The sequence below is a fragment of the Gobio gobio genome (genome assembly GCF_949357685.1).
Source record: "Gobio gobio genome assembly, chromosome: 15".
Taxonomy (NCBI): domain Eukaryota; kingdom Metazoa; phylum Chordata; class Actinopteri; order Cypriniformes; family Gobionidae; genus Gobio; species Gobio gobio.
Window position 1 is genome coordinate 40,324,140 of NC_137108.1, and position 25,221 is coordinate 40,349,360.

Sequence of the window (25,221 nt, forward strand, 5' to 3'; positions counted from 1 at the left end):
TTATAAAATATGAAATAACCTTGACTCACCTCTCTATTCGAATGTGGCAGGGTTTCAACACTTGCTCACTCTGTGTGCCGTGACCTTTTTACAGTCTATGGTCGTGACTCGTGCCTGTGAGTCGTCTGATTTTATGAGTTGTGTTGGAGTAGTGGAGAGATTCCATAGGGTTGTGTTGCTGTACGTCTGCTGGCAGTGAATGGGCATCTGGAAACTCGAGCGGTGCTAAATATAAAGGTTCACCAGCTCATGGGAGTCGGTAAGGAAATCAAGTGGGACGCTTTGCGTGCTGTTGTTTGGTTGTTTGGGGAGGGTGAGCTTGACGCTCGGGGGACCAAAACAACCTTCACTCCGTAGTAGTTTGTCAGTTACTCAGTAAACCTCTGACGCAATCTGACATGACATGACATGACATGGTAAATATTTTACCTTAACACACGTGCCAGAACTGAAGGACAATGGTTTGAGAAAGGAAAAACTTGAATTCATTATCTTTGGGATTTAGCCTATTTATTTAACATTTGATGTCAGAACAAAAGATATATATTAAAAAACGTTTCTAATAATAATTGTTGAGATAGTGGAATTATAAATTACAATTAGGGAAGATTTTGTTAACCTTGCTCTCCAATGAAATGTCCTTGTGCTCCAGACTAAGTAAATTGACACTCCATCAGTGCCATGACAAGAAAACAAGAGTTGCGTGATAAACCATAGCAAAAGAAAGCTGATTCACTACATAAACACAGCGTTTTAACATTTTTAAAACTTCAACAATTACAATATAAAATCCTATACATCTTTCTTTTTTATGAATATTAAAGTGATGTCACACATTGTGAAGTGTTAGCAAAATTGTGAATAATAGCCTACAGTAGCTGTCAAAAGTTTGGAAACATTACACATTTTCATAATAATAATAATAAATAAATAAATAAATAAACAGTTAAAACGGTAATATTGTGAAATATTATTACAATTTAAAATAATAGTTTTCGATTTTAATCAATAAAAAAAAGTCAGAGATGAAAACTCATCAATGATGCATTAAATCGATCAAAAGTCACAGTGAATATATGTATAATGTAAGATTTCAATAAGATTTCTATTTGACATGCAACTTTCTATTCATCAAAAATCCTTAAACATATTTAGCAGCTGTTTTCAACATCAATAATAACAAGAAATGTTTCAAGAAATGTTGACATTTGCAGACTGAATGAAATGTAATGATGCTAAAATAAATTCAGCTTTGCCATCGCAGCAGTATAGCTAGATTTTAAAATATATTCAAATAAAATAATAATATTTCTCAATATTACTGTTTTTACTGTATTTTTTTTTTTTTTTTTTTTTATAAATGCAACCTTGGTGAGCATAAGAGACTTGTTTCAAAAACATTCAAATATTAATGTTTCCAATGTATTAGGTTTATACAAAATTTTGTAATTATAGGCCAACATTTCCTTGTAAATCTTTACATCTCTCCTTTTATAGAATAGACTTTAGCCTTTTTGAAAAGGCCTTCACTCATTTGTCAGTCAAATTCTCTAGAAATTCAAGCAGAACTCTTTTGCATGTCGACTCTGTTGTATGTCCCCTGTGACATCACATAAAAGCTATATACATCTTTACTGGCTATCAACATGTATGCTTAATAATTTTTTTTAATGTTTTTTTACTTATGATTTCACATGCAAGCTGTTATAATAAACAAGTTTGTGTTAGAACGTTGTGATTGTGTTTCACATCTGCGGCTGTCTATCAAAGGAGGAGTATGCAAATGTTTTCCAAGTATAATTTAGAATAGAGATTTTAGATGAGAGGAGCTAGGCTATTATAATCAGTTTCTACATATAGCCTATATACGTGCTAATTTTCAAGAGCACTAACCACAACAACACAAAAGGATCAGGGCTAGATCTCACTAATGTCCTTGACTACAGGCTTATGGTCCCTGACATTGTCTTATTAAAAGCTACATAACATAACTACTAACTTGTGTATTTTGTATATTTCATGTTCATTCTTTAGGTCTAACTAAAAATATAAAGGTGATTTCTGAGAATTTTGAAATTCAAAAGCAAATTATAGGCCCCATGTGCTGATGTAATGTGGCAAGCCAATTCAACACTTAATCATTAAAGTCCCTGTAAAGTCAAAATTAAATGTGTTCTGAGTTTGTCACAGACAAATATGTTATTAACCACCCAGCCAAATTTGAATCATAAAAAAATCTGCCATGTAAATAAAATAGCTTATCAAAATCTTGAAAAAATGAGCAGCATTCTCTGCTCTTAAACGCTGGGGGCGTGTCCGCTGTCGGCGCTGAAACCACGGCCACTCACGGGAAAGCTGCCGTACACACACTTAAGACAACACTCACATACAGTTCACAACGGCACCAGATGTCGGCGGGACGGGAGAAGGAAGGCCGGCGCTGGAGATAGTCGGTTCGGCCCCATTCTGCAGCGGATTATCAGTGAATCCCAGTACCCAGTTGAAAGTTTGTAAAACTATCCGGTAGGCCTTTATTAACCCCCCGGAGCCGTATGGATTACTTTTATAATGGATGGATGCACTTTTTTGGGCTTCAAATTTCTTTCATTCACTGCCAGTATAATGTTTGGATTAGCCAGGACATTTTTTTTTAACTCTGATTGTATTTGTCTGTAACTATCCCTTTAAGATGAAAGATTGTTACTAGTACTTTTTTATTATTAATAAATTATGTATATTTTCAATTTAACTAGTAACAATTATTTATAGAAACTACTAGATATTAATAACTTATTAGGGCCTACTATTTCAATTGGTTTATAGCATACTACTAACTGCACTGTAGGCATTATTATGCAGAGTTCGCACTGCACGATTTTCGTCAAATCACTGTTCTTTTCACACTGCACGACTATCTGGGGTAGCATTCAGTCACTGCTGTGTGCACATTGCACGATGGATCGATGACATGGGGTTTCACATTGCATTTCTTTGATGTGATTGTCACTCTCGTGAACAAGCAACGAGTCGCCTCCGAGTCGCAAAACCTGAAATTGCAAAAATCGCTGCTAAAATCGTCCAGTGTGAACTCGCCATTAGTCATTAAAAGGCTAGGCAATTTCGGAGAGGCTAGCAATAGCAAGCTAGCTTTGAAAGTATGAGATCCCAACTATTATTGTAACCTATTATTGTAGGTTACAATAATAATGAATGTAAACGACTTAAAGAGCACTGTACCACCTGATTGCTGCAGATTCATTTTGCCATTAATAGAGTTACCATGTAGAAGCTCATAATTCAGAGTCCAAGAACAGCTCCAGGTAGAACGTCATCTCATAATTATGGTTAGGCCTTCCTACCACATAATGTGCATGCAGCATAAGCTCATTGTTTTGGTTCAGGAGGAACTGCTAACTGTCTGTCTACACTCTAAAAAAAAAAGGTTCTATATGGCACCAAAAATGGTTCTTGGCTCGTAATCATAGGGGAATTACTTTTTTAGTGCTATATAGCACCAATTTTGGTGCTTCAGCGGTTCTTCAGCGGTTCTTCAGAGGGTCTTCACCGGTTCTTTGACTAAGGTGCTATATAGCACCCCTGAAGAACCGCTGAAGAACCACTGAATTTTGGTGCTATATAGCACTAAAAAAGGTCCCCCTATGATTGTGAGCCAAGAACCATTTTTGGTGCCATATAGAACCTTTTTTTTTTTAGAGTGTATTAGCATCTTATAAATATGTAGGTACTAGTAGCCTATTTAATAAATACAAACTACCAGTGTTTTTGGAATAGCTAGCTATTCGTAATTCAATGCAATTTGTAACTGAATATGAACTATTGGATTACTAGTATTAAAAGTCAAGTAGAAACATAAAATAGATAATAGTTGCAGGGACTAAATGTTAAAACGGCATGCCATGTGATTATTCGGTGATCGTATAGCAACTGGACGCCTCCCGTCCGAATCTCACGTCTCAAATTCCGTGTTGAGTTGCAAGCACAAGGATTCACACGGTCTATACTTAGCTCTCCCAAACGTTAAAGTCAGCTGCAAGACACGATCTGTTTTTTAGTGTGACGTTATATAATTGTACAACTTTAAATGCTTTTCTTGAAGGCTAAAGTAACACATTGTGTTTAAATGTAATGTTTTGGGATAATTAATTGAAAAGCGCAAATGCGATGTGTTTTGGATTTAAGATGAGAGGGAATGGGGCTGTTGAGCACATAATGTTTAAGAAACTTTGAAACTAAAGAAGAAAAAAGAAACGTGGGACACGCTATTTCAAGGAAGCAATTTATAAATCCATCAATTCATACCGCGTGAACTGTGGAAATGTCACTGGTAATGATTTCAGTTTTGGCTCTCTGCGTCTTTTTAATTCAAGGTAAGTTAGCTATTAAACATACTAGTATGAAATTATTTAAAATGATACAATTAGCTATTTAGAGGGCATTATGATAATCATTATATAATTCTTGAGTGGATTATAGCCTTCAGCATCAGATGTTGCTTATTTGTCATTATGTATTAGGCTGCATTAATAACATCCCTGTCTTCTGCTGCTATATAATGTAAAGCCTAACGCTCAAAATAATTAATTGGTTTGAGTAGAGTCAACTCAAATTAAACAAATTAGTTCAAACTAATTCACTTTTATGAGTATTTAGAACTTTCTTTTGAGTTCTCAAAACTGACACATTTTAAGTAATCTGAATTGTTTCATTGTTTTGAGTTTTATGAACATGTTTCTTTCAATTTTGACTAACTTAAATTTAACCAAAACTGGGCTGAGAGTTCTATTTCCCAGCATGCTTTGCAATGACACTCAAAAGGGACAGTACATTCCTAAATTAAGTGTTATATTATGTTTGTTTTTGGGGTTTTTTGGTGCAAGTTACCAAGTTTTGTAGAGTTTACCATCACGGTGACGAGTGGAGCATGAGTTTAGTTTGAGAACAGATATATGTTACTTTATAATCCATAACAATATCTTATAATATTCAGTCATTCCTATAATGTATAGGCTACATGTGACTGTGTGCTGACATTTTGCCTGATTGCTAATAAGTGCCTCTTGAGACACCTCTATCTTATATAATGTAATTTATATTACCCCTGGCCCTTTATCCATTTTGTTTGGCATTTTTCGTTTTTTATATATATATATATATATATATATATATATATATATATATATATATATATATATATATATATATATATATATATATATATATATATATATATATATATATATATATATATATATATATATATATATATAATGATTTATGATGTTCTCAAAAGTGTTGTTTACATTCTTATATTTGTGATAACTTTTTTTGAAGAAAAAAAAAACAGATATATGTTAAATGTATTATATTGCTGTCCTCATTCAGCAAGTGCTATTCTAATGCTACCAAACCATTGTGTAAACAATTAGCAAGGTGGCATTTATAAAAATTGGCTACTTAAAGCTAGTCAAGTTTCCACTACTAAAAATTTGAGATTGCATAATTGTACAAATTTGCATACTCAAATATTTCAAGAATATTTCAGAGCAATTAAAATGTATGATTACAAAATAAAAGTTCTACTTACTTAAACTTTTACATTTCTTAACTTAAAAAATAGGAGGCAACTGATTGCCTCAATTTGTTTTGAGTTTTGGCAACTTATTCAGGTTTACAGTGTGTAGTGTTCCTGTACATTTATCTTTAGATTTATTGCTCAATGTAACATTTTCAATATTTAAATTGAAGATGCATGATAAGCAAATAATAATTTATAACAAAAACGACTTTTACACATTCTTCTAGTCTTGATAATCTATGACCCACTTCCATATGTCACCTTTGCTTCTGATCTGAACTATAATAATCTTGCATATGTTTCTCTCGTTTTAGTGCCGCAGGGCCAAACTGGATGTGCCGAAGTGGATTCCATGACAGAGGCCGTGGCTGGAGAAAGCTTTCTGTTGGGTTGCATTTCCTGCAAAAGAAGAGAAGAAGTGCCAGGTTCTGCTACTGTGGACTGGCACTTCAAACCAGCTGGAACTGAGGAGTTTATCCATGTTAGTACAAAGATTATATGGATCAGAAAGCCTGTTGTCAGCTTAACATACAGTATATAGATCTTCAGTAAATGCTTTACACTCTTAAAAATAAAGGTTCCAAAATTGGGCTTCACAGCAATGCCATAGAAGAACCATTTTGGGTTCCTCAAAGAACCTTTCAGCTGAAGAGTTCTGAAAAGAACCAATCTTAAAAGATAGGTTCCATCAATGCCAATAAAGCACCTTTATTTTGAAAAGTGTACCGCAAAGCATACAGTAGAACATTACTCAATTTAAATGAACTGAAAAGATCTTTAAAGACACATCTAATATCATTAATATCGATACATTATCTCTGTCCCTCTCAGATTTTCCAGTATAAATATCCCTCACCCACTATTCTTCATGGAAATTTTGAGGGAAGATTAGAGTGGCAAGGGACTCTGTGGACAAAGGATGTGCAAATCGGTGCCATCTCAATTCACAATGTCACATATAATGACACTGGGACTTACCTCTGTACCTTCCACCGCACGCTGTACCTTTCTATACATGAGGAGCATGTGATAATAAGCAAAGAGGTGGAACTCACAGTCGTGGAAAAAGGTTAGACTCATTCAAGTCCCACTCACAGGTGACACATTTGCATTTTAGTCATTTTAATATCTGAATTTGTTGCTCCCCCAGCCAACCCTGAGCTGACGGCTGTAATCTCTGAGATCATGATGTACGTGTTGATCGTAGTCCTGCAGTTGTGGATGATTGGAGTGCTGATTTATTGTTATAAGAAGATCTATGATGAGAACGAAGCTCGAGAGGCCAGAAAAGCTGCACGCTCTCAAAACAAGTGAGGCTTACTTTTTTTGCACCAGTTTATTTCACACAACATATACACCGACAGTCAAAAGTTTGGAATAATTAAGATGTTTTAATGTTTTTGAAAGTCTCTTTCCACCAAGTTCTGTTATTATAATTCTTGGAGTGTTTGGCATGGTAATGGGTATGACGATGTTAATATGTTTGGTCTTGGCGGCATAGATCTGCTACACTGCTGCTTTTATTGCTACTGCTGCTGCAGGGCAAGTACAGGACTTGCTACTGCCAATACATACACGACACATGCTGCTGCTGTACAATCTAGCATACATGAATTACCCGTAGCAGATCTATACAGGTGGAGCTGGGGAAGGTGCAGAGTTCCTGAAAGCGTGCTGCACTGCTAATTCTCATTGGCTACTGAGACAGCAGGAACCAATCAGCTGTGCCCTAAAGATGACGATGCCTGTGCCATCTAGAGTTTCATGACAGAACTTTGTATTAAAACAGTAATATTGTGAAATATTGTTACAATTTAAAATAACTGTTATATATTTTGAATATTTTTTAAATGTAATTTATTCCTGTGATGCGAAGCTGAATTTTCAGCATCATTACTCCAGTCTTCAGTGTCACATGATCCTTCAGAAATCATAATATGCTGATTTGGTGCTAAAGAACCATTTCTTATTATCAATGTTGAAAAAAGCTTCATATTTTTGTGGAAATTGTGATACAAACACTACCATTATAAGTTTGGGGTAAGTTTGAACTTTTAAAAAAATAGAAGTTCATACTTTTATTCAACAAGGACACAGTACATTGATTCAAGTGAGTAAATAATTTACTAAAAGATTTAGATTTTTTTAAAATGCAGTTTTTTTTTAACTTTCTAGTCATCACAGATTTCTATCAGATGTTCCACAAAAAATAACCTGCAAATTATTAGCCATTATTAATAATTGAGCAACAATAAAAACTGAGCTCTTAATCAGCATAGAATGATTTCTGAAGGATCATGTGACACTGACGACTGGAGTAATGATGCTGAAAATTCAGCTTTGCATCACCGGAATAAATTACATAAAAATTTATTTTAAAATGTAATAATATTTCATAATGTTGCCGTTATTTTTGTCGTACGTCTTGGTGAGCAGAAGAGACTTCTTTCAAAACATTAAAAATTATTCCAAATGTTTGACTACCCGTGTATAAAGTTATTTATACCTTTCTGATTCAAAATGTACTTTTTTCATCTTTTGTTTTCACAGACTTATTGACTCGAAGGAACCTTGTGATGGTGTGTATTTGGAATAACTACAGTTTTGGTTAGATGGCTTATTAATTTTACAGTGAATAGACACTATAGGTTTACCATGTTAATGCTAATGTATTTGATACATAGCTCTATATATTGTTACAAACCTCTGGGTATTTCTAATGACATTTCTATTGCATTGACTAAGCTAATGCAGAATTATTAATAAACCACATGGCAATAAAACAGGTACAACATTGTATCAACAAGATTTGATATGCAAAGTTGAATCAGGAATATAAAGAATCTGAATAAACAGACTTCTGAAGACATTAAAAGGGTTTTTAGAAAAGAAACAAACATCTGGTTTCTGGACTTGTTGTTTATTGACTGTTAATAAAAAAGATAAGTAAGCGAAGATGATTTTTTTCAAGACATTAGACAAGTTTTTTAATCCACAATAAAGATGTAATGAATTTTGTTCTACCCATGATTTTGTGAGAGGTTGCCTGCTTGGAAAAAACAATAAACAAAGCAGGGGAAACAACATTTAAAATATAGCTGGTTGGAAATTCATTATTTCCCATACTAGTAAAAGAGACAAAATGGAACCAGTGTAATGGAATTCATTTTCACTGAGCCCCAAGGTCTTGCATTAGTAAGAACTGTGTCTCCATGAGAGCTTCATATAATGCATCTTTCCCTTTAGTGCCAGCAGATATTATTGGGCCTGTTAACAACGCTCTCATCTTATTTTGTGGGGTTTTCTCAGCACGAATGTTACTGTAATCCTCGAGTGTGATGACTTTCTTCTGTTGAAGTTCATCTAGGATGGCGTCCACATTATTAGCTCGATTTATCAGTTCTTTCCGATTCTTATCGATGAAGTGCTCTATGAAAGGGATGTAAATGTGCATGTGGTCAGATTGTGAGGATACTGATGAAGTAGTTCATATTAATATGGTCTATGTATTGTGACTTTCTTCTTATTAGGTTATATATGAAGTTATGAACGCACACATTGTCTTCACCAAAGAGTGAAGAGATTTAAAACCTACATTAAAAACAGTAGACATACTCACCAGATGGAGCACTCGAGCCTGGTCGAGCTGCTGAAAAACAAGATGATTACTGCAAATTTCCACTTTCCACATTCAAACCTCAACAACAAAAACTCATGGATTGGGATATTAATAAAGAATTCAGCTGCACTTGTTATTACCGATTATATAACGGACCTTTCCCAGACCTAAAGATTACTATTCTCCTCTTCAAAATATTGCACAAGTGTTTAATGGGCGTTACACGGAGGCCAAAGGAAATTGAAAGTAAAATTGAGTTCAAGTCTAGAGTAGCTACAATTACAAATAGGAATCGTAAATAATTTAACGATTCTGCTTTTGACTCTGACTCTTAACAAATCTTTTAGTAGCCTAATTTTGGGGAACACTTATTTACAAAAAGAAAGAAAGAAAGAATCTTCCTGTGATGGCAAAGCTGAATTTTCAGCATCATTACTCATCATTATACATCATTACTCCAGTCTTCAGTGTCACATGATCCTTCAGAAATATTTCTAATATACTGATTTGGTGCTAAAGAAACATTTCTAATTATCAATGTTGAAAAAGTTGTGCTGTTTCATATTTTTGTGGAAACTGCGATACACACACTACCATTAAAAGTTTGGGGTAAGTATGAACTAAAAAAAATAAAAAAAAATAAAATAATACTTTTATTAAACAAGGACACAGTAAATTGATTCAAGTGACAGTAAATAATATAATCTTATAAAAGTTTTTTTTTTAATGCTGTCCTTTTGAACTTTCTATTCATCAAAGAATCCTATCAGAGATTACACAAAAATAAGCATCAAAAACTGTTTGATAATAAGAACCATTATTAATAATTGAGCACTTAATCAGCATATTAGAATGATTTCTGAATGATCATGTGGCACTGAAGACTGGAGTAATGATGCTGAAAATTCAGCTTTACCATTACAGGAATAAATTATTATTTTAAAATATATTACAATTAGGGCTGTCAAAAGATTAATTGCGATTAATCACATCCAAAATAAAAGTTTGTGTTTACATAATATATTTGTGTGTACTCTGTATAATTATTATGTACATATAAATACAAACACATTCATGTATATATTTAAGAAATATTTGCATGTATATACTGTATATAAATGTATATAATTTATATTATATATAAATATAAATATTTTATATATAAATATAATACATTTTTCTTAAATATATACATGCTTGTGTGTGTTTTTATATATAAATAATAATTATACACAGTACACACACATATATTTTGTAAACACAAGCTTTTATTTTGGATGAGATTAATCGCGATTAATCTTTTGACAGCCCTAATTACAATAGAAAACGTTTATTTTAAAATGTAATAATATTTCATAAATTGGGCCTGCTAATGCTCTCATCTTATATTGCGGGGTTTTCTCAGCACGAATGTTACTGTAATCCTCGTCTGTAATTACTTTCTTCTGATGAAGTTCATCTAGGATGGTCCACGTTATTAACTCGTTCTATCCATTTTTTTCCCAATTCCTATCGATGAAGTGCTCTATGAAAGGGATGCAAATGTGCATGTGGTCATATTGTGAGGATACTGATGATGGAGTTCATATAAATATGTTCTATGTATTGTGCTTTTTTTATTACACTCTAAAAAAAAAGGTTCTATATGGCACTAAAAAAGGTTCTTCGTCATAATCATAGAGGAACCACTTTTGGTGCTATATAGCACCATATCTTAACATGTTCTGTATATGGTAGCGGTGCTATAAAGCACCTTAGTCAAAGAACCGGTGAAGAACCTCTGAAGAACCAAAATTGGAGTTATATAACACTTAAAAAGGTCCCCCTATGATTACGAGCCAAGAACCATTTTTGGTGCCATATAGAACCTTTTTTTATTAGAGTGTAGGGTTATATTTTGAATTTATATAAGAGGGAATAGATTTAAAACCTAGGCCTAAAAACAGTTGACTAACTCACCAGCAGATGGAGCCCTCGAGCCTGATTGAGGAGCTGGAGCTACTGAAAAACAAGATAGCCTACTTATTTTACTGCAAATTTCACATTCAAACCTCAATGTGCAATAAAGAATTCACCTGCAATTATTATTACCGATTATATAACTGACCTTTCCCAGACCTAAAGATTAGGCTACTATTCTCCCCTTCAAAATATTGCGCGTCACGGAGGGCAAATGAAATTGAAAGTAAAATTAAAAAATTAAAATTGAGTTCAAGTCTAGAGTACAATTAGAAATAGGAATCGTAAATAATTTAACGGAAAAAAAGGAAATGCAATTCGCATGAAAAGCCTTTCCGTTTTACTTTTAAATGGAACCGGTTCTAAATTCTGAAGAACTGGTTTTAAGGTTCCAACAAGGCCTATTTATAGACTAATTATTCAAACGTAAAATATAGCCTAACTTCGATAAATGTGCACTCTTCTCCCATTTTTGGTTTCTTAAGATTTAGGCAGTTTCTTCACAAGAACGAAAGAAAACTTAGCTACATTGTCTATCGATTTAAACGGCTTCCTTCTGAAACTAGTTTTGTATAATAGTTTACTTACCGAGTGCTGTGTTCTGTCTGAGCTCATCTGCCTGTTGATTACAGCCAATATCCTCTAAAATCTCGAGTGTTACATCTCGAGCGCCTGCCGACGTGAAAGTGGTCACCATTAAATCGACGAGATCTAGAGCGTCTTTAACTTTTTCGATTGCAGCTTGTCGTACGCGCGGTTCTTCCGTCCGATCGCGCAATTTATTTTTAAACTTTTTTAGATTTCCCCCCGTCAGATCCTCAAGCGTATTCTCCAGGTGATCCTTAATAGTTTTCCCCATGGTTCCTCAAAGTGTCGTGGCTATTCTGGCTTTTGATATGCGGATGATGAACCGCTGCAAAAAAGACACCTCCTTATCTTTTGAGCCGAGATGAAGGAGTGTCTTTAGACCTTCAACCTACTCGAAACATTTCCTTCCTCGTTTCCAATCCACTTTCTTGTAAACACTGAGGTACAAGACAAGAGAGTGCACTTTGGTATGTTTAAACTAGACGTTTGTAATATAATGCTTGGCATAACTAACTCTGGCAAAAAGCTATAGATTTGTTGTTAACTGAAGCAGCAATATACCTTTAGGCTACCTCAAAGAAAGGCATCACTTGCAGGAATATGGGGGCACCTGCATCTCCTTCCCCATTCTGCATTGTTCATGATCCAAAAAAAAAAAAAAAAAAATAGAAAGGGGATTCAATTAAACAATGAAAACTAGGCTATATCGCATGGCACATGCACAGAGACATGGTTCATCGTGTATCAGTTCAAAGTTTCAGTTAGCTGTAATTACTTTATGACCAAAAGCTAATTCATTTTCAGTTGAAGACTTGAGGTTTCTCGCTCACGCAATCCCTCCCAAAACCATTGCTAGTTTCACACTGTTGGAAACTAATGCAGCAGCTTCCTCAATGGCAATTCAGTCAACAACTTAAGTTGTTCTTCACAGGCAGCATTTTTTGTAAGAAGGTACTTCGTAACAAAACTATTTTCCAAGGCATACTGCAATATCCGATACATGTTTTTGAAAGGTGTGTCTGTGCTATCCTTATTTTTTTAATTAATGAAATGCATAGCTCTTGCTTTTGTCTCGACTGTTGTGTAAATATTCCTGATGTAGGCCTATCATAAAAAAGTATGGATCCTAACCCAAGTTTCTCCAATCCAGGAAGTGTTCGTTTTGAAATATTACTACTAACAATATAAAAGTTATAATTATATTTAAAAGTCAAGTCAAGTCAAGTCAACTTTATTTATATAGCGCTTTTCACAAAGTAGATTGTTTCAAAGCAGCTTTACAGTGTTAAACAGGAAAATAATGCAGCATAATTTTATTCAGCTGTATAGCCATTCTGGAAAAAACGCTGATGTCATCAGTTCATTTTCAATTATCATACAGTGACAGTGTGGGCTTTAGATCAATAATTCGATCAGTAATTTAGTTTAAATGGTTAATTTAGTTTATTATTTAGTTCATATAAATATGTTCTATGTATTGTGCTTTTTTTTATTACACTCTAAAAAAAAAAGGTTCTATATGGCACTAAAAAAGGTTCTTCGTCATAATCATAGAGGAACCACTTTTGGTGCTATATAGCACCATATCTTAACATGTTCTGTATATGGTAGCGGTGCTATAAAGCAATTCAAATTCAAAAAAATCAGTAAAGATTTCACAGCAAATGGACACGTGCACCACGAACTGAAGGGGAATGTTTTTAGAATTATGTATTTTACTTACATTTAGTATAAACAATCATACAAATCAGACAACAGAAGGCATGTGATTGTGTAAAACAGGTTTTTCATCAACGTTTTGATCATGTTGATAATTCAGAGGTCTTAAAAATGTGCTTGTCAAATATGATACAGTATAGGGTTAAAGTTAAACTTATTTAAAAGCCTTTCAAACACTTCAGGCAACAAATGGTTTCAGATACAGACACACAAGTCAATCAGCACCTTTTTAGAGGGTGTGTCTGGTGTGTTCATGTTTTCATATACAAATCAAGTAATGTTTGTGAGAAAATGGACAATTATGTATCAGAACAGGAAAAGCATGTACAACTTGGCTATCAGATTCCAGGGAAAATGTAGAACTGCCAGCGATGCTCTGTCTTTACATGCCATTTGCCTGAGGCTCCCCCCAATATCTGAGCTGTCAAAACGTCTAATAACCTGTAAAAGGAGAACACAGTAAACATCTGTGGCATGAAACGAACATTTGAATTGCAGTGTACACACAGAAAAATGTTGGGGTAAGTATGAACTTAAAAAATAAATACAAAAAAGTAAATTGATTCAAGTGACAGTAAATATTATAAAAGATTAATAAAAAAAAATGCTGTTCTTTTGAACTTTCTATTCATCAAAGAATCCTATCAGAGGTACAAAAATAAGCAGCAAGAACTGTTTGATAATAAGAACCATTATTAATAATTGAGCATTAATCGAGAGGCGGTATTAACATTAAGTGACATGGCATCTGACGCACAGAGGCCATTGGCACATGTCGCTATGCTTAGTGACACACCCTGTGGCACTTCCGGTTCTCAGTGGCATGTGCCAGTGGAGAGTGGCATGTGTCACTGACATTGTCGCGAAACACTGACACACCCGGTGGCACTTCCGGTTCTCAGTGGCATGTGCCAGTGGAGAGTGGCATGTGTCACTGACATTGTCGCGAAACACTGACTCTGACAGTGACAGTGAGTCGCGGAACATCTCGCTGTATGTTGTGACACTCAGCAGTGACTGACAGATGAGCTGAGCAGCTGTTCTGGTGTATTTGTGCCACAAAAACCTAAACAAACTATTTTCGAGATATGTTTGAAATAAATGTCAATTGAACGTTTTAAAAGATCGTAATATATGACGTGTTGGTTTGTGACAATCTTCTGTATCTGCCACTGAATGTTAAATGTAATGCCATGAATGTTGTTGATCATGCAAACTGCACATCCTATAAAACACGAATAAACCATTCGTCATAAGTCAATAGAAATACCGCATTAACAGTCGCACACGTTACTGTAAACCTTTAAATTGTGCATGCAAGCATCATGATGCTGCACGCTCGCCTATAGGTGTCAGTATACACATTAGCCAGCGCAAAGATACACCATAACTTATTACAGTTGAGGAACATCAACGGGTGGTGTATTTGACATTTTGTTTGCGAGTTAGAAGGTAGCAAAAAACATTATCTAGAGTCTGATCTTGATTAATTAATATGATTGATATTAAACTACAGATAACGAACGGTTGTACTTTTCTCGGTCAAACATGAATGGTAAGTAATGCGGTTTTTGACGTCGCTACCAGCTACGGACTTCAGGATGGACTAAAATGAACTCCCAAAACGTAGGGTAGACCGAGTACAGTTGGTACACTTTTTGCTTTTTCAGTTACCACACCAAAACTGAGGACTGAAAAGAAGTGATTTTTCATATGACATTTCCTTTACTTGTCTTCTAAAATATGAATAATTATTACCATCCATAAATAGGTCATATTTACCACAATTAGCTCATAAACACAAGAAGCGTTTTCGTTCCAACTGTACCCATGTCGGGTACAGTTGGAACAGTACCCGAGTACAGTTGAGACACCCATCCGTAATGCTGTAAAGCTGCCTAACCAATTCATTGAATTTGTAAAATACCTTTAAAATGAGAATTCAACAGTTTTTATTTCCATTCAGTATTTTATTTGATTATTTGTTAAGTTAAAAGTAGTTAATTAGTAAAACATTGAACAGTAATGGTAAACGGAGATACAATATTTAATTTCAGTTTATCCTTTTAATAGTAGGCTAGGCTAACAGTTCGGTTGAGTGACAGTAAAGCACATTGAACAATTGCAAACAATCAAATGCACAAAAATATCATATTAAACATAATAACAGTAAACATTGTGCAACTAAAGTGCATGTGCCGCAATAGGATTCTAGTGCGGGTACAATTGATACACTGCGTCTCAACTGTACCCCGCTGACCACCTCGCACATTTCTCTAGATTTTACGATGGTCTTGCATGACACACAGTCATGCAGTATGCCAGTTTTCAGAGCACAGATTAAGGTTTACGAAAATGTAAGTTAACTTTAACAGTCATGTAAGGATGAGAAGCTATTCAATGTGGAAGGGAGGTGGTGAAATGAAAAACTTCCCGTAGAAAAAAAACTTTCACCGATATCTTCGGACTGGAGAAGCACACGTACTTCAAATTTCCCAAGATCGAAGAGGGCGCTAATACGCATGTGCAAAGCAAATTTCACAGATCAGACTTGTTGAGCACGCAAGTTATTTGAGGTGTCTCAAATGTACCCCTGTACCAACTGTACTCGGTCTACCCTACTGCCAGATTCTGGAAGATGAATTCTTCAAACAGTGGTACTAGAGGATGTGGTGCTGGTCCTTCAAGAGTCATTCTCAACCTATCTGTCCATAAAGCCTATAAAAAAACCTTCTTCATGTATTTTACAACACTTCAGCTTGTGATTCTTATCTAGTGGGGGTCATTTTTTAGGATTCTTTACCTAACTGAAGTCTCTGAGATCCTGACACCTTGCACTTCTGGAGACTCCAGGTAGGTTCAGCTCTGGGAAATGGTGGCGCTGGAGACTAAAGGGTTCCTGATGGTTTCACCCTTAATTCTTCACCTTAATTCTTAATTCTTTTGCAGTTAACAGGTGTCTTTTCTCCGCCACATGTTTTTGTCAGATCCTGCTGACCCAACGAGCATTTCACTGTCCAATGGTCACGCCTTAACTGCAATGTCTAGTATTGCATTAGTATTGCATCCTTCTCATGGGCATTTAATACTTTTTGACTTTTCAGTCTGAGTTAAATCTCTTTTTTTGCTCAATTTATCTGTAAAAGAAAACATGCCTAATAATTCTGCACACCTGAATATAAGGTGATTTTCATTTCCAGGCTTCATGAACAATTATATATCACTTATACATTATTAAATACTAAATCAATAGTAGTTATTAGGATTACTGTGGTTTGGAATTGGTCAAATGTGCCTGGAAAATAAATATGCTCAGAAAATCAACGTGCCTAATAATTCTGCACTCCCTGTATATAAAATTATTTAACATATTCTGTTCCAACAGGCTTTACATGAAGCTTTTCACAATGAAGACATCAAATCCTGTCGGTTTTATCTGTGGAAACATCCAGAGACCACTGAAATTCAAGCAGCACTTAAAGCCAAAACAGTGCTATTTCAGCGAAAGTGATGTGAGTAAAAAGCTTCTTGTTAAACGCTTTTCACATTTTAGTTACAGTATATTGTATTATTATTTTACTACAAGAGGTTCCTTATTATCCTAAATTTCTCATATTTAATAGCTCATCAAACTTGCTGATAAGATAAAGAGAGCAGTGGATGCAGATGGAGATCTTGAAAACCTGAACTACATATTTGATGTTATGATTCCAGAGGTATGTGGAATCATTCATTATCTTAATACTTGATGTCGATTTGTGTTATTTGCTGCTTGATGGAAAACTTTTTCCCCCTTTTTTTAAGGTGACCATACTTCTTGTACAAAGAAAGGAGAAGATTTGCCGCTATGCGGTTGAACTTTTAATGGCCTCTGGCATGGTCAAGTTTGACTAATTTGAAGTATGCATCTATCTATTAAAAGAAAAAAGCTGTTGCTTTAACTTGCATTTTTGTTGAGTCTCTTTTCTGTCTCTACTTTACTGAAAAATGTGTAAACATTTTATATGCCATGATTGACTTAACATTGGGGATTAGTCTACAATAACCACAAATTATTTTTAAAATAGGTATCATTTAATATGTGGTAAGTGGTTCTCATCTATGGCTTAATATTTCACAACTAATTTTATGGAATTATGTAATAAGAAATAAACCAATTTTTTACAATGTGAACATGCATTCCTTCTGGAGATGGCATCTGGAGATGTTTTGATAAAATGTTTGACTTGCTGAAGCCACATTATAATAGATATCCAGTTTTGGATAGTAGCCTATCTATAAGCAGAGTTGGTGACAGTGTCAAGGTCCAGCACACTTCAAAACGGTTAGTGCCAGTTTTCATAATTCTTTTAACAATGGCAAATGCCACTTTACAACGGTCATTTTCTCTCATGCTAGTTTAAAATTATATGAAATACCCGATTGGTAAGTGTCAATTTGTGGTTGCACATACCCATGGTGGTTGATACCACTTTAATTTGAACGTTTCACTTTTTTGTTGAGGCTAAATAGTTCTAAATATTCTTTTATAGTTCCAAGCAGAAGTGTCAGTACTATGTCCAAATACATTTTTTTTTTATCAAAACAATGTATAGTTAAATACATAGTCAATTTTTCTTTTTACAAAAAGAAAGAAACTTATAGTAAATATACATACACACAAAACAATTAATACTTTGATGTAATGTTTGAAATCAGCGTATTATTAATTAAATGTCCTTCTTACATTAAGTGTGTATGCCACGCCATCTACATAATGGGCAGACAGTGTCAGTAGGCCACGTCATACAGCAACATACTCCGCATAAATGCCAGTGGGACAGTGGCATGTGTCACTAAAACTAGTGACATTTGTCAGTGGACAGTGGCATGTGTCACAAAACTAGTGACATTTGTCAGTGGACAGTGGCATGTGTCACTAAAACTAGTGACATTTGTCAGTGGACAGTGGCATGTGTCACTAAAACTAGTGACATTTGTCAGTGGACAGTGGCATGTGTCACTAAAACTTTTGACTTATGCCACTGTCCACCATGGTGTGACATTCAGGCATCTCCAGAAGGAAAGCGTTCACATTTGTAAAAATGTGTTTCTTTCTTATTACATAATTCCATAAAATTAGTTTTGAAATATTAAAGCCATGAGTAGGTAGGTATGCAAAAATAAACAAGTAATCAGAGACTGATATTAATATAAATAATAAGTAAATCATTTATAGAATATAAATTATATATAGGCCTACCATTATATAATTTAAATCAGATAAAGTATTTACAAATTAGCCTATTTATATATCAGACCCTGCATTGCCGTCTAACTAATTAAACAAAATGTCAAATACACCACCCGTTGATGTTCCTCAACTGTAATAAGTTATGGTGTATCTTTGCGCTGGCTAATGTGTATACTGACACCTATAGGCGAGCGTGCAGCATCATGATGCTTGCATGCACAATTTAAAGGTTTACAGTAACGTGTGCGACTGTTAATGCGGTATTTCTATTGACTTATGACGAATGGTTTATTCGTGTTTTATAGGATGTGCAGTTTGCATGATCAACAACATTCATGGCATTACATTTAACATTCAGTGGCAGATACAGAAGATTGTCACAAACCAACACGTCATATATTACGATCTTTTAAAACGTTCAATTGACATTTATTTCAAACATATCTCGAAAATAGTTTGTTTAGGTTTTTGTGGCACAAATACACCAGAACAGCTGCTCAGCTCATCTGTCAGTCACTGCTGAGTGTCACAACATACAGCGAGATGTTCCGCGACTCACTGTCACTGTCAGAGTCAGTGTTTCGCGACAATGTCAGTGACACATGCCACTCTCCACTGGCACATGCCACTGAGAACCGGAAGTGCCACCGGGTGTGTCAGTGTTTCGCGACAATGTCAGTGACACATGCCACTCTCCACTGGCACATGCCACTGAGAACCGGAAGTGCCACAGGGTGTGTCACTAAGCATAGCGACATGTGCCAATGGCCTCTGTGCGTCAGATGCCATGTCACTTAATGTTACTACTGCTACTGCATTAATCAGCATATTAGAATAATTTCTGAAGGATCTTGTGGCACTGAAAACAGGAGTAATGATGCTGAAAATTCAGCTTTACCATTACATGAATAAATTATATTTTAAAATATATTACAATAGAAAACATTTATTTTAAAATTTAATAATATTTCATAAATTGGGCCTGCTAATGCTCTCATCTTATTTTGTGGGGTTTTCTCAGCACGAATGTTACTGTAATCCTCGTCTGTAATTACTTTCTTGTGATGAAGTTCATCTAGGATGGTCCACGTTATTAACTCGTTCTATCCGTTTTTTCCCAATTCCTATCGATGAAGTGCTCTATGAAAGGGATGTAAATGTGCATGTGGTCATATTGTGAGCATACTGATGATGGAGTTCATATTAATATGTTCTATGTATTGTGCTTTTTTATTAGGTTATATTTTGAAGTTATTTAAGAGGGAATAGATTTAAAACCTAGGCCTAAATTAAAAACAGTTGACTAACTCACCAGCAGATGGAGCCCTCGAGCCTGATTGAGGAGCTGGAGCTACTGAAAAACAAGATCATTATTTTACTGCAGATTTCACATTCAAACCTCAATGTGCAATAAAGAATTCAGCTGCAATTATTATTACCGATTATATAACTGACCTTTCCCAGACCTAAAGATTAGGCTACTATTCTCCCCTTCAAAATATTGCGCGTCACGGAGGCCAAATGAAATTGAAAGTAAAATTGAAAAATTAAAATTGAGTTCAAGTCTAGAGTACAATTAGAAATAGGAATCATAAATAATTTAACGGAAAAAAAGGAAATGCAATTCGCATGAAAAGCCTTTCCGTTTTACTTTTAAATGGAACAGGTTCTAAATTCTGAAGAACTGGTTTTAAGGTTCCAACTAGGCCTATTTGTAGACTAATTATTCAAACGTAAAATATAGCCTAACTTCGATAAATGTGCACTCTTCTCCCATTTTTGGTTTCTTAAGATTTAGGCAGTTTCTTCACAAGAACGAAAGAAAACTTCGATAGCTAATTTGTCTACTCTATCGATTTAAACGCATTCCTTCTGAAATTATTTTTGTAGCCTATTTGTAATCTTTCATAATAGTTTACTTACCGTAGCCTATCCTATGCTCTGTCTGAGCTCCTTTGCCTGTTCATTACACTTAATATCCTCTAAAATCTCGAGTGTTACATCTCGAGCGCCTGCCGATGTGAAAGTGTTCACCATTAAATCGACGAGATCTAGAGCGTCTTTAACTTTTTCGATTGTAGCTTGTCGTACGCGCGGTTCTTCCGTCCGATCTCGTAGTTTGACTTTAAACCTTTTTAGATTTTCCTCCGTCAGATCCTCAAAAGTATTCTGCAGGTGATCCTTAATAGTTTTCCCCATGGTTCCTCAAAGTGTCGTGGCTCTTCTAGAGGCTTTTGAAATGCGGATGATGAACCGCTGAAAAAAAAGACCTCCTTATCTTTTGAGCCGAGATGAAGGAGTGTCTTTAGACCTTCAACCTACTCGAAACATTTCCTTCCTCATTTCCAATCCACTTTCTTGTAAATACTGAGGTACAAGACAAGAGAGTGCACTTTGTAATGTTTAAACTAGACGTTTGTAATGTAGTAATGCTTGGCATAACTAACCCTGGCAAAAAGCTAGATTTGTTGTTAACTGAAGCAGCAATAGACCTTTAGGCTACCTCAAAGAAAGGCATCATTTGCAGGAATAGGGGGCACCTGCATCTCCTTCCCCATTCTGCATTGTTCATGATAAAAAAATAAATAAAAAAAAACATAAAAATAGAAAGATGATTCAATTAAACAATGAAAACTATATCACATGGCACATGCACAGAGTTCATCTTGTATCAGTTTCAGTTTGCTGTAGTAATTAATTACTTTTATGACCAAAAGTATACTTTAGGGCTAATTCATTTTCAGTTAAAGACTTGAGGTTTCTCGCTCACGCAATCCCTCCTAAAACCGTTGCTATTTTCACACTATTGTTGGAAACGAATGCAGCAGCTTTAGCCTACTTCCTCAATGGCAAGTCAGTCAACAACTTAAATGTGCTCTAAGCGATCCTGGGTGGAGTAACTTCTTGTTGACGTTCGACGTGTTGTCAAACAAAACAGAGGCTAGCTAGACCCTCCCTCCTCCTCCTTTCTGTGCTTCCTGATTGGAAGCCCTTCTGCCGCCTGAGTTCTCGCCACCTTTCGAAGGCTTTTCCGATGTAAATTCGGGACTATGCGCGTTCCTTCTCCTTTTCCCTTTTCGTTGCAAGTTGTTCATCAGGGGCCTGTTTCAGAAAGGAGGTTAAGTGAAAACTCTGAGTATGTTAACCCTGAAGGAAACTCTGGGTTTTCTGTTTCAGAATGGGAGGTAGGCTAACTTATACTCAGAGTCAGTTACCAGGGTAACTTACTCTGTGAACCTAACCTGGTCTGGAGCAGGTTTTCTTTGGTAAACCCAGAGTTTCTTTCGGTCTCCTCCCCTTTTTAATGGTGTCATGAACTGGCTTTTTTATGGTCATCTTTATTTCCCTCAAATACTTTATTCTTCTTCCTCCATCTCCTCTTCATCTGTCAGTGGTGCTGGTGTTTTGCTGGCCTGAGTAGAAGAAAAATGTTAATGTCATTACCCTAATTAATAAATGTAACAGGTGGGATCAGAGAACATAGACCCTTTTCACATTTCTGGGTTTCTCAGAGCGTAAGTCGTCAAAGTTGGGTTAACTTTTATAGCGGTGAATGAGAGTATACATTAAATTTATTTTTGTATCCCCATTTGCTCAAATAGCAAAAGACAAAAGACTCCACAATAGTGATTTCACAACTTTCAAAAAGAGGGAAAAAATAGCGCGATATTGATAACGGAAGTGAAAAGAGGGAAAGATATTTTTTACCATCACGCCCATAGATGCTGTATTAGAAGCACCCTCACAGCAACGCTAACTTGTTTTTTGTAATTTGATGCAAAAGTTATATAATGCAAAGTATTAGTGTTATACATACATATATAAAAAAATGAAAATACAAAAAAAGTTTTACGATATTGATGACCGTTAAAACGGTCAAAGTCTGTGAAAAGGGTCTAAAAGCTGCTGCACACTGGACACTGAATGATATTTATTTAATATGTCAAATATTTGTAAAGTCATTAAACCTACACCCATGAACCTTTTATGCTTAAAACTTTACCTGATTGAATTATGTTTTTATTTTAAATTTTAAGCTGCTACCACAATCTTTTTTTGCCTTTTGGATACCATGAAAATTAAACTTAATTAAACAAATTAAGAATTAAACTTACATATTGACCCGGAAGTATGCAGACGTCTTTTGTTGGGTGCTGTTGCCATGAATCATAATTTCGGAGCTCCATTGATTGTGGCTTTTCATAGTTGGGGTGCAGGCACTTAACTCAGAGCCAGTCTACTTGAACTACCTCAATTCAGCTGTTCTGAAACCCAAAACTCAGAGTTTCCCATCTCAGGGTAAGCCAACTCAGAGTTCAAGTTTAAACTCAGAGTTGGTTGAACCTCCTTATTGAAACGGGCCCCTGGACGTCGTCTCTTTGGACGTGTGTCAGCAATATCAAAATCATATAATTCGAACTTCCCTCTATATGCTTCTCTCTGCACACACTTCATGTGCACGCGCACTAACCCCAAACCTCCACCCCCAAATAATTTTTGTCGGTTATCGGCTGGAGCACTGTTTATTATGTTTCGTTGTCCAGACTGCCCAAGTTTGTTTTTGTTGCCGTTTGTGGAGCTTGTGCTGAATACAGAGACCGTGTTTTTTTAACAGTGTGTTCAGGGGACAGGCAGCTAGCGGGTAGTGAGGAGATGTTTGCTGTATGTGACAAAATATTGTTTGGCCTAAAAAAAGTGGGACATCGCTTATAGCACCTTTAAGTTGTTCTTCACAGGCAGCATTTTTTGTAAGAAGGTACTTTGTGACAAAACTGTTTTCCAAAGTATACTGCAATATCCGATACATGTTTTTGAAAGGTGTGCCTGTGATATCCTTATTTTATTATCTAATGAAATGCATAGCTCTAGCTTTATCTCATTTGTCTCGACTGTTGTGTAAATATTCCTGATGTATCATAAAAAAGTATGGATCCTAACCCAAGTTTCTCCAATCCAGGGGCCCGTTTCAGTAAGGAGGTTCAACCAACTCTGAGTTTAAACCTGAACTCTGAGTTGACTTACTCTGAGATGGGAAACTGAGTTTTGGGTTTCAGAACAGCTGAATTGAGGTAGTTCAATCAACTCTGAGTAGACTGACTCTGAGTTAAGCACATGCACTCCAAATATGAAAAGCCACGATCAATGGAGCTCCGAAATTACGAAATTAAAAACATAATTCAATCAGGTAAAGCTTTAAGCATAAAATGTTCATGGGTGTTGGTTTAATGACTTTACAAACATTTGACATATTAATTAAATATCATTCAGTGTCCAATGTGCAGCAGCTTTTCCCACATATACACTTTTCACAGTGATGACGTGTTTTAATGGTCATCAATATCATAAATCCTGCAACGTTTTTTGTATTTTTTAAATGTATGTACATTTATAACACTAATACTTTGTATTATATTACTTTTGCATCATATTACAAAAAACAAGTTGCCGCTGCTGTGAGAGTGTTTCTAATACAGTGTCTATGGGAGTGATGGTGAAAATTAACATCTTTCTCTCTTTCCACTTCCGTTATCAAACTCACTCTATTTTTTCCCTCTTTTTGAAAGTTGTTAAATCACTATTGTGGAGTTTTTCTTTTGCTATTTGAGCAAATGGGGACACAAAAACTATATATATTTATTTTATTCTTTCATTCACCGCTATAAAGGTTAACCCTATGACGACTTCCGCTCTGAGAAACCCAGAAATGTGAAAAGGGTCTATACTCTTTTCACATAATGAAATGTTCTCTGATCCCACTTGATACATTTATGAATTAATGACATTAAACATTTTACTTCTACTCAGGCCAGCCAAACACCAGCACCACTGACAGATGAAGAGGAGATGGAGGAAGAATATTAACATCCAACAGGAAAAAGAATAAAGTATTTGTAGGAAATAAAGGTGACCATAAAAATTGTAAATAAATGTATTTAACAGCTGTGGTGGTGGTTATGGCATATATCTTGTACTACCATCTGGCATCATCCTTCCATTCCATACAGTAATCCGTTTTCAGAAAGTGTGATGATGGGAATATGAGTGTCATCAATGCGTCCAACCACTGGAAATCCTAAAGGAAATTCTAATTATCAGGGATACTTCTAGAGGTTAATCAAGTGAACGTCAGGATCCTTCCTGTATAAAAGGACATGCCATTTTTGTCAGTTTGACAGTGTCCCCATGATGAAAATATAAGCAATGAATGAATGTACCTCCACTGCAAAGAAACCTCGCTTACTTTAGATTTAGATTAAATGTATAATTTGTTGATATTTGTACTTGAAATACGACCAAAATACTCAGTAAAAAAGCATCTGTGCAGTTTGAATGAATTAATAAACTATTTAAACACAGCTGGCGCTAAAGTTACCTCTCTTTTAGAAACGGGCTAGACTTACCCTGCTTTCTCAGGTTTGACTTACTTCCCTTTCTGAAACAGAAAACCCAGAGTGTCCCTTATTTCAGGGTTAACATACTCAGAGTTTTCACTTAACCTCCTTTCTG

The 25,221-nt window shown here is 35.3% G+C and overlaps 3 protein-coding genes and 1 long non-coding RNA gene across 9 annotated transcripts in view; 1 reads left to right on the top strand and 3 right to left on the bottom strand.

Moving 5' to 3' along the window:
* Positions 1-224, bottom strand: part of gramd1a (GRAM domain containing 1A) — a 36,068-nt gene extending 35,844 nt beyond the window's left edge. The window contains exon 1 of the mRNA XM_079836108.1: positions 30-224. The gene's annotated coding sequence lies outside the window, so the exon portion shown is untranslated. The remainder of the gene's footprint in view (positions 1-29) is intronic.
* LOC307138023 (sodium channel regulatory subunit beta-1) lies at positions 68-8,742 on the top strand. 2 transcript variants are annotated; one of them, XM_079836124.1, is made up of 5 exons: positions 68-259; positions 5,911-6,077; positions 6,428-6,665; positions 6,747-6,906; positions 8,147-8,742. In XM_079836124.1, exons 1-5 carry the CDS (start codon positions 250-252, stop codon positions 8,190-8,192), a joined length of 621 nt encoding a protein of 206 aa, XP_079692250.1. In that variant the 5' UTR covers positions 68-249; the 3' UTR covers positions 8,193-8,742. The 2 variants fall into 2 exon arrangements, with proteins under 2 accessions (XP_079692250.1, XP_079692249.1); XM_079836123.1 differs by lacking the exon at positions 68-259 and adding an exon at positions 3,982-4,388 and having other exon boundaries at positions 8,147-8,685.
* pycard (PYD and CARD domain containing) lies at positions 8,499-12,395 on the bottom strand. Of its 4 annotated transcripts, none has more exons than XM_079836125.1 (4): positions 11,763-12,395; positions 11,175-11,216; positions 9,216-9,245; positions 8,499-9,025 (listed from the first exon to the last, which is right to left on the bottom strand). In XM_079836125.1, the coding sequence occupies exons 1-4, from the start codon at positions 12,031-12,033 to the stop codon at positions 8,766-8,768; spliced, it is 603 nt and encodes a 200-aa protein (XP_079692251.1). In that variant the 5' UTR covers positions 12,034-12,395; the 3' UTR covers positions 8,499-8,765. The 4 variants fall into 4 exon arrangements, with proteins under 4 accessions (XP_079692251.1, XP_079692252.1, XP_079692254.1 ...); XM_079836126.1 differs by having other exon boundaries at positions 9,216-9,242; positions 11,763-12,179; XM_079836128.1 differs by having other exon boundaries at positions 9,216-9,242; positions 11,175-11,213; positions 11,763-12,117.
* Positions 12,396-12,978: 583 nt separating this feature from the next.
* LOC307138026 lies at positions 12,979-21,038 on the bottom strand. Of its 2 annotated transcripts, XR_013817985.1 has the most exons (4): positions 20,638-20,986; positions 20,027-20,068; positions 19,770-19,854; positions 12,981-13,922 (listed from the first exon to the last, which is right to left on the bottom strand). It is a non-coding gene; the product is annotated as an uncharacterized lncRNA (long non-coding RNA). The 2 variants fall into 2 exon arrangements; XR_013817984.1 differs by lacking the exon at positions 19,770-19,854 and having other exon boundaries at positions 12,979-13,922; positions 20,638-21,038.
* Positions 21,039-25,221: the final 4,183 nt, after the last annotated feature.

Excerpts from the sequence above, each read along its gene's own strand:
- LOC307138023 (XM_079836123.1), top strand. The coding sequence starts at position 4,337 with ATGTCACTGGTAATGATTTCAGTTTTGGCTCTCTGCGTCTTTTTAATT. Across the intron at positions 4,389-5,910 it reads CTGCGTCTTTTTAATTCAAG|TGCCGCAGGGCCAAACTGGA; the intron begins GTAAGTTAGCTA and ends CTCTCGTTTTAG. Across the intron at positions 6,666-6,746 it reads ACTCACAGTCGTGGAAAAAG|CCAACCCTGAGCTGACGGCT; the intron begins GTTAGACTCATT and ends TTGCTCCCCCAG.
- pycard (XM_079836125.1), bottom strand. The coding sequence starts at position 12,033 with ATGGGGAAAACTATTAAGGATCACCTGGAGAATACGCTTGAGGATCTG. Across the intron at positions 11,217-11,762 it reads CAGACAGAACACAGCACTCG|TAGCTCCAGCTCCTCAATCA; the intron begins GTAAGTAAACTA and ends CTTGTTTTTCAG. Across the intron at positions 9,026-9,215 it reads AGGCTCGAGTGCTCCATCTG|AGCACTTCATCGATAAGAAT; the intron begins GTGAGTATGTCT and ends TCCCTTTCATAG.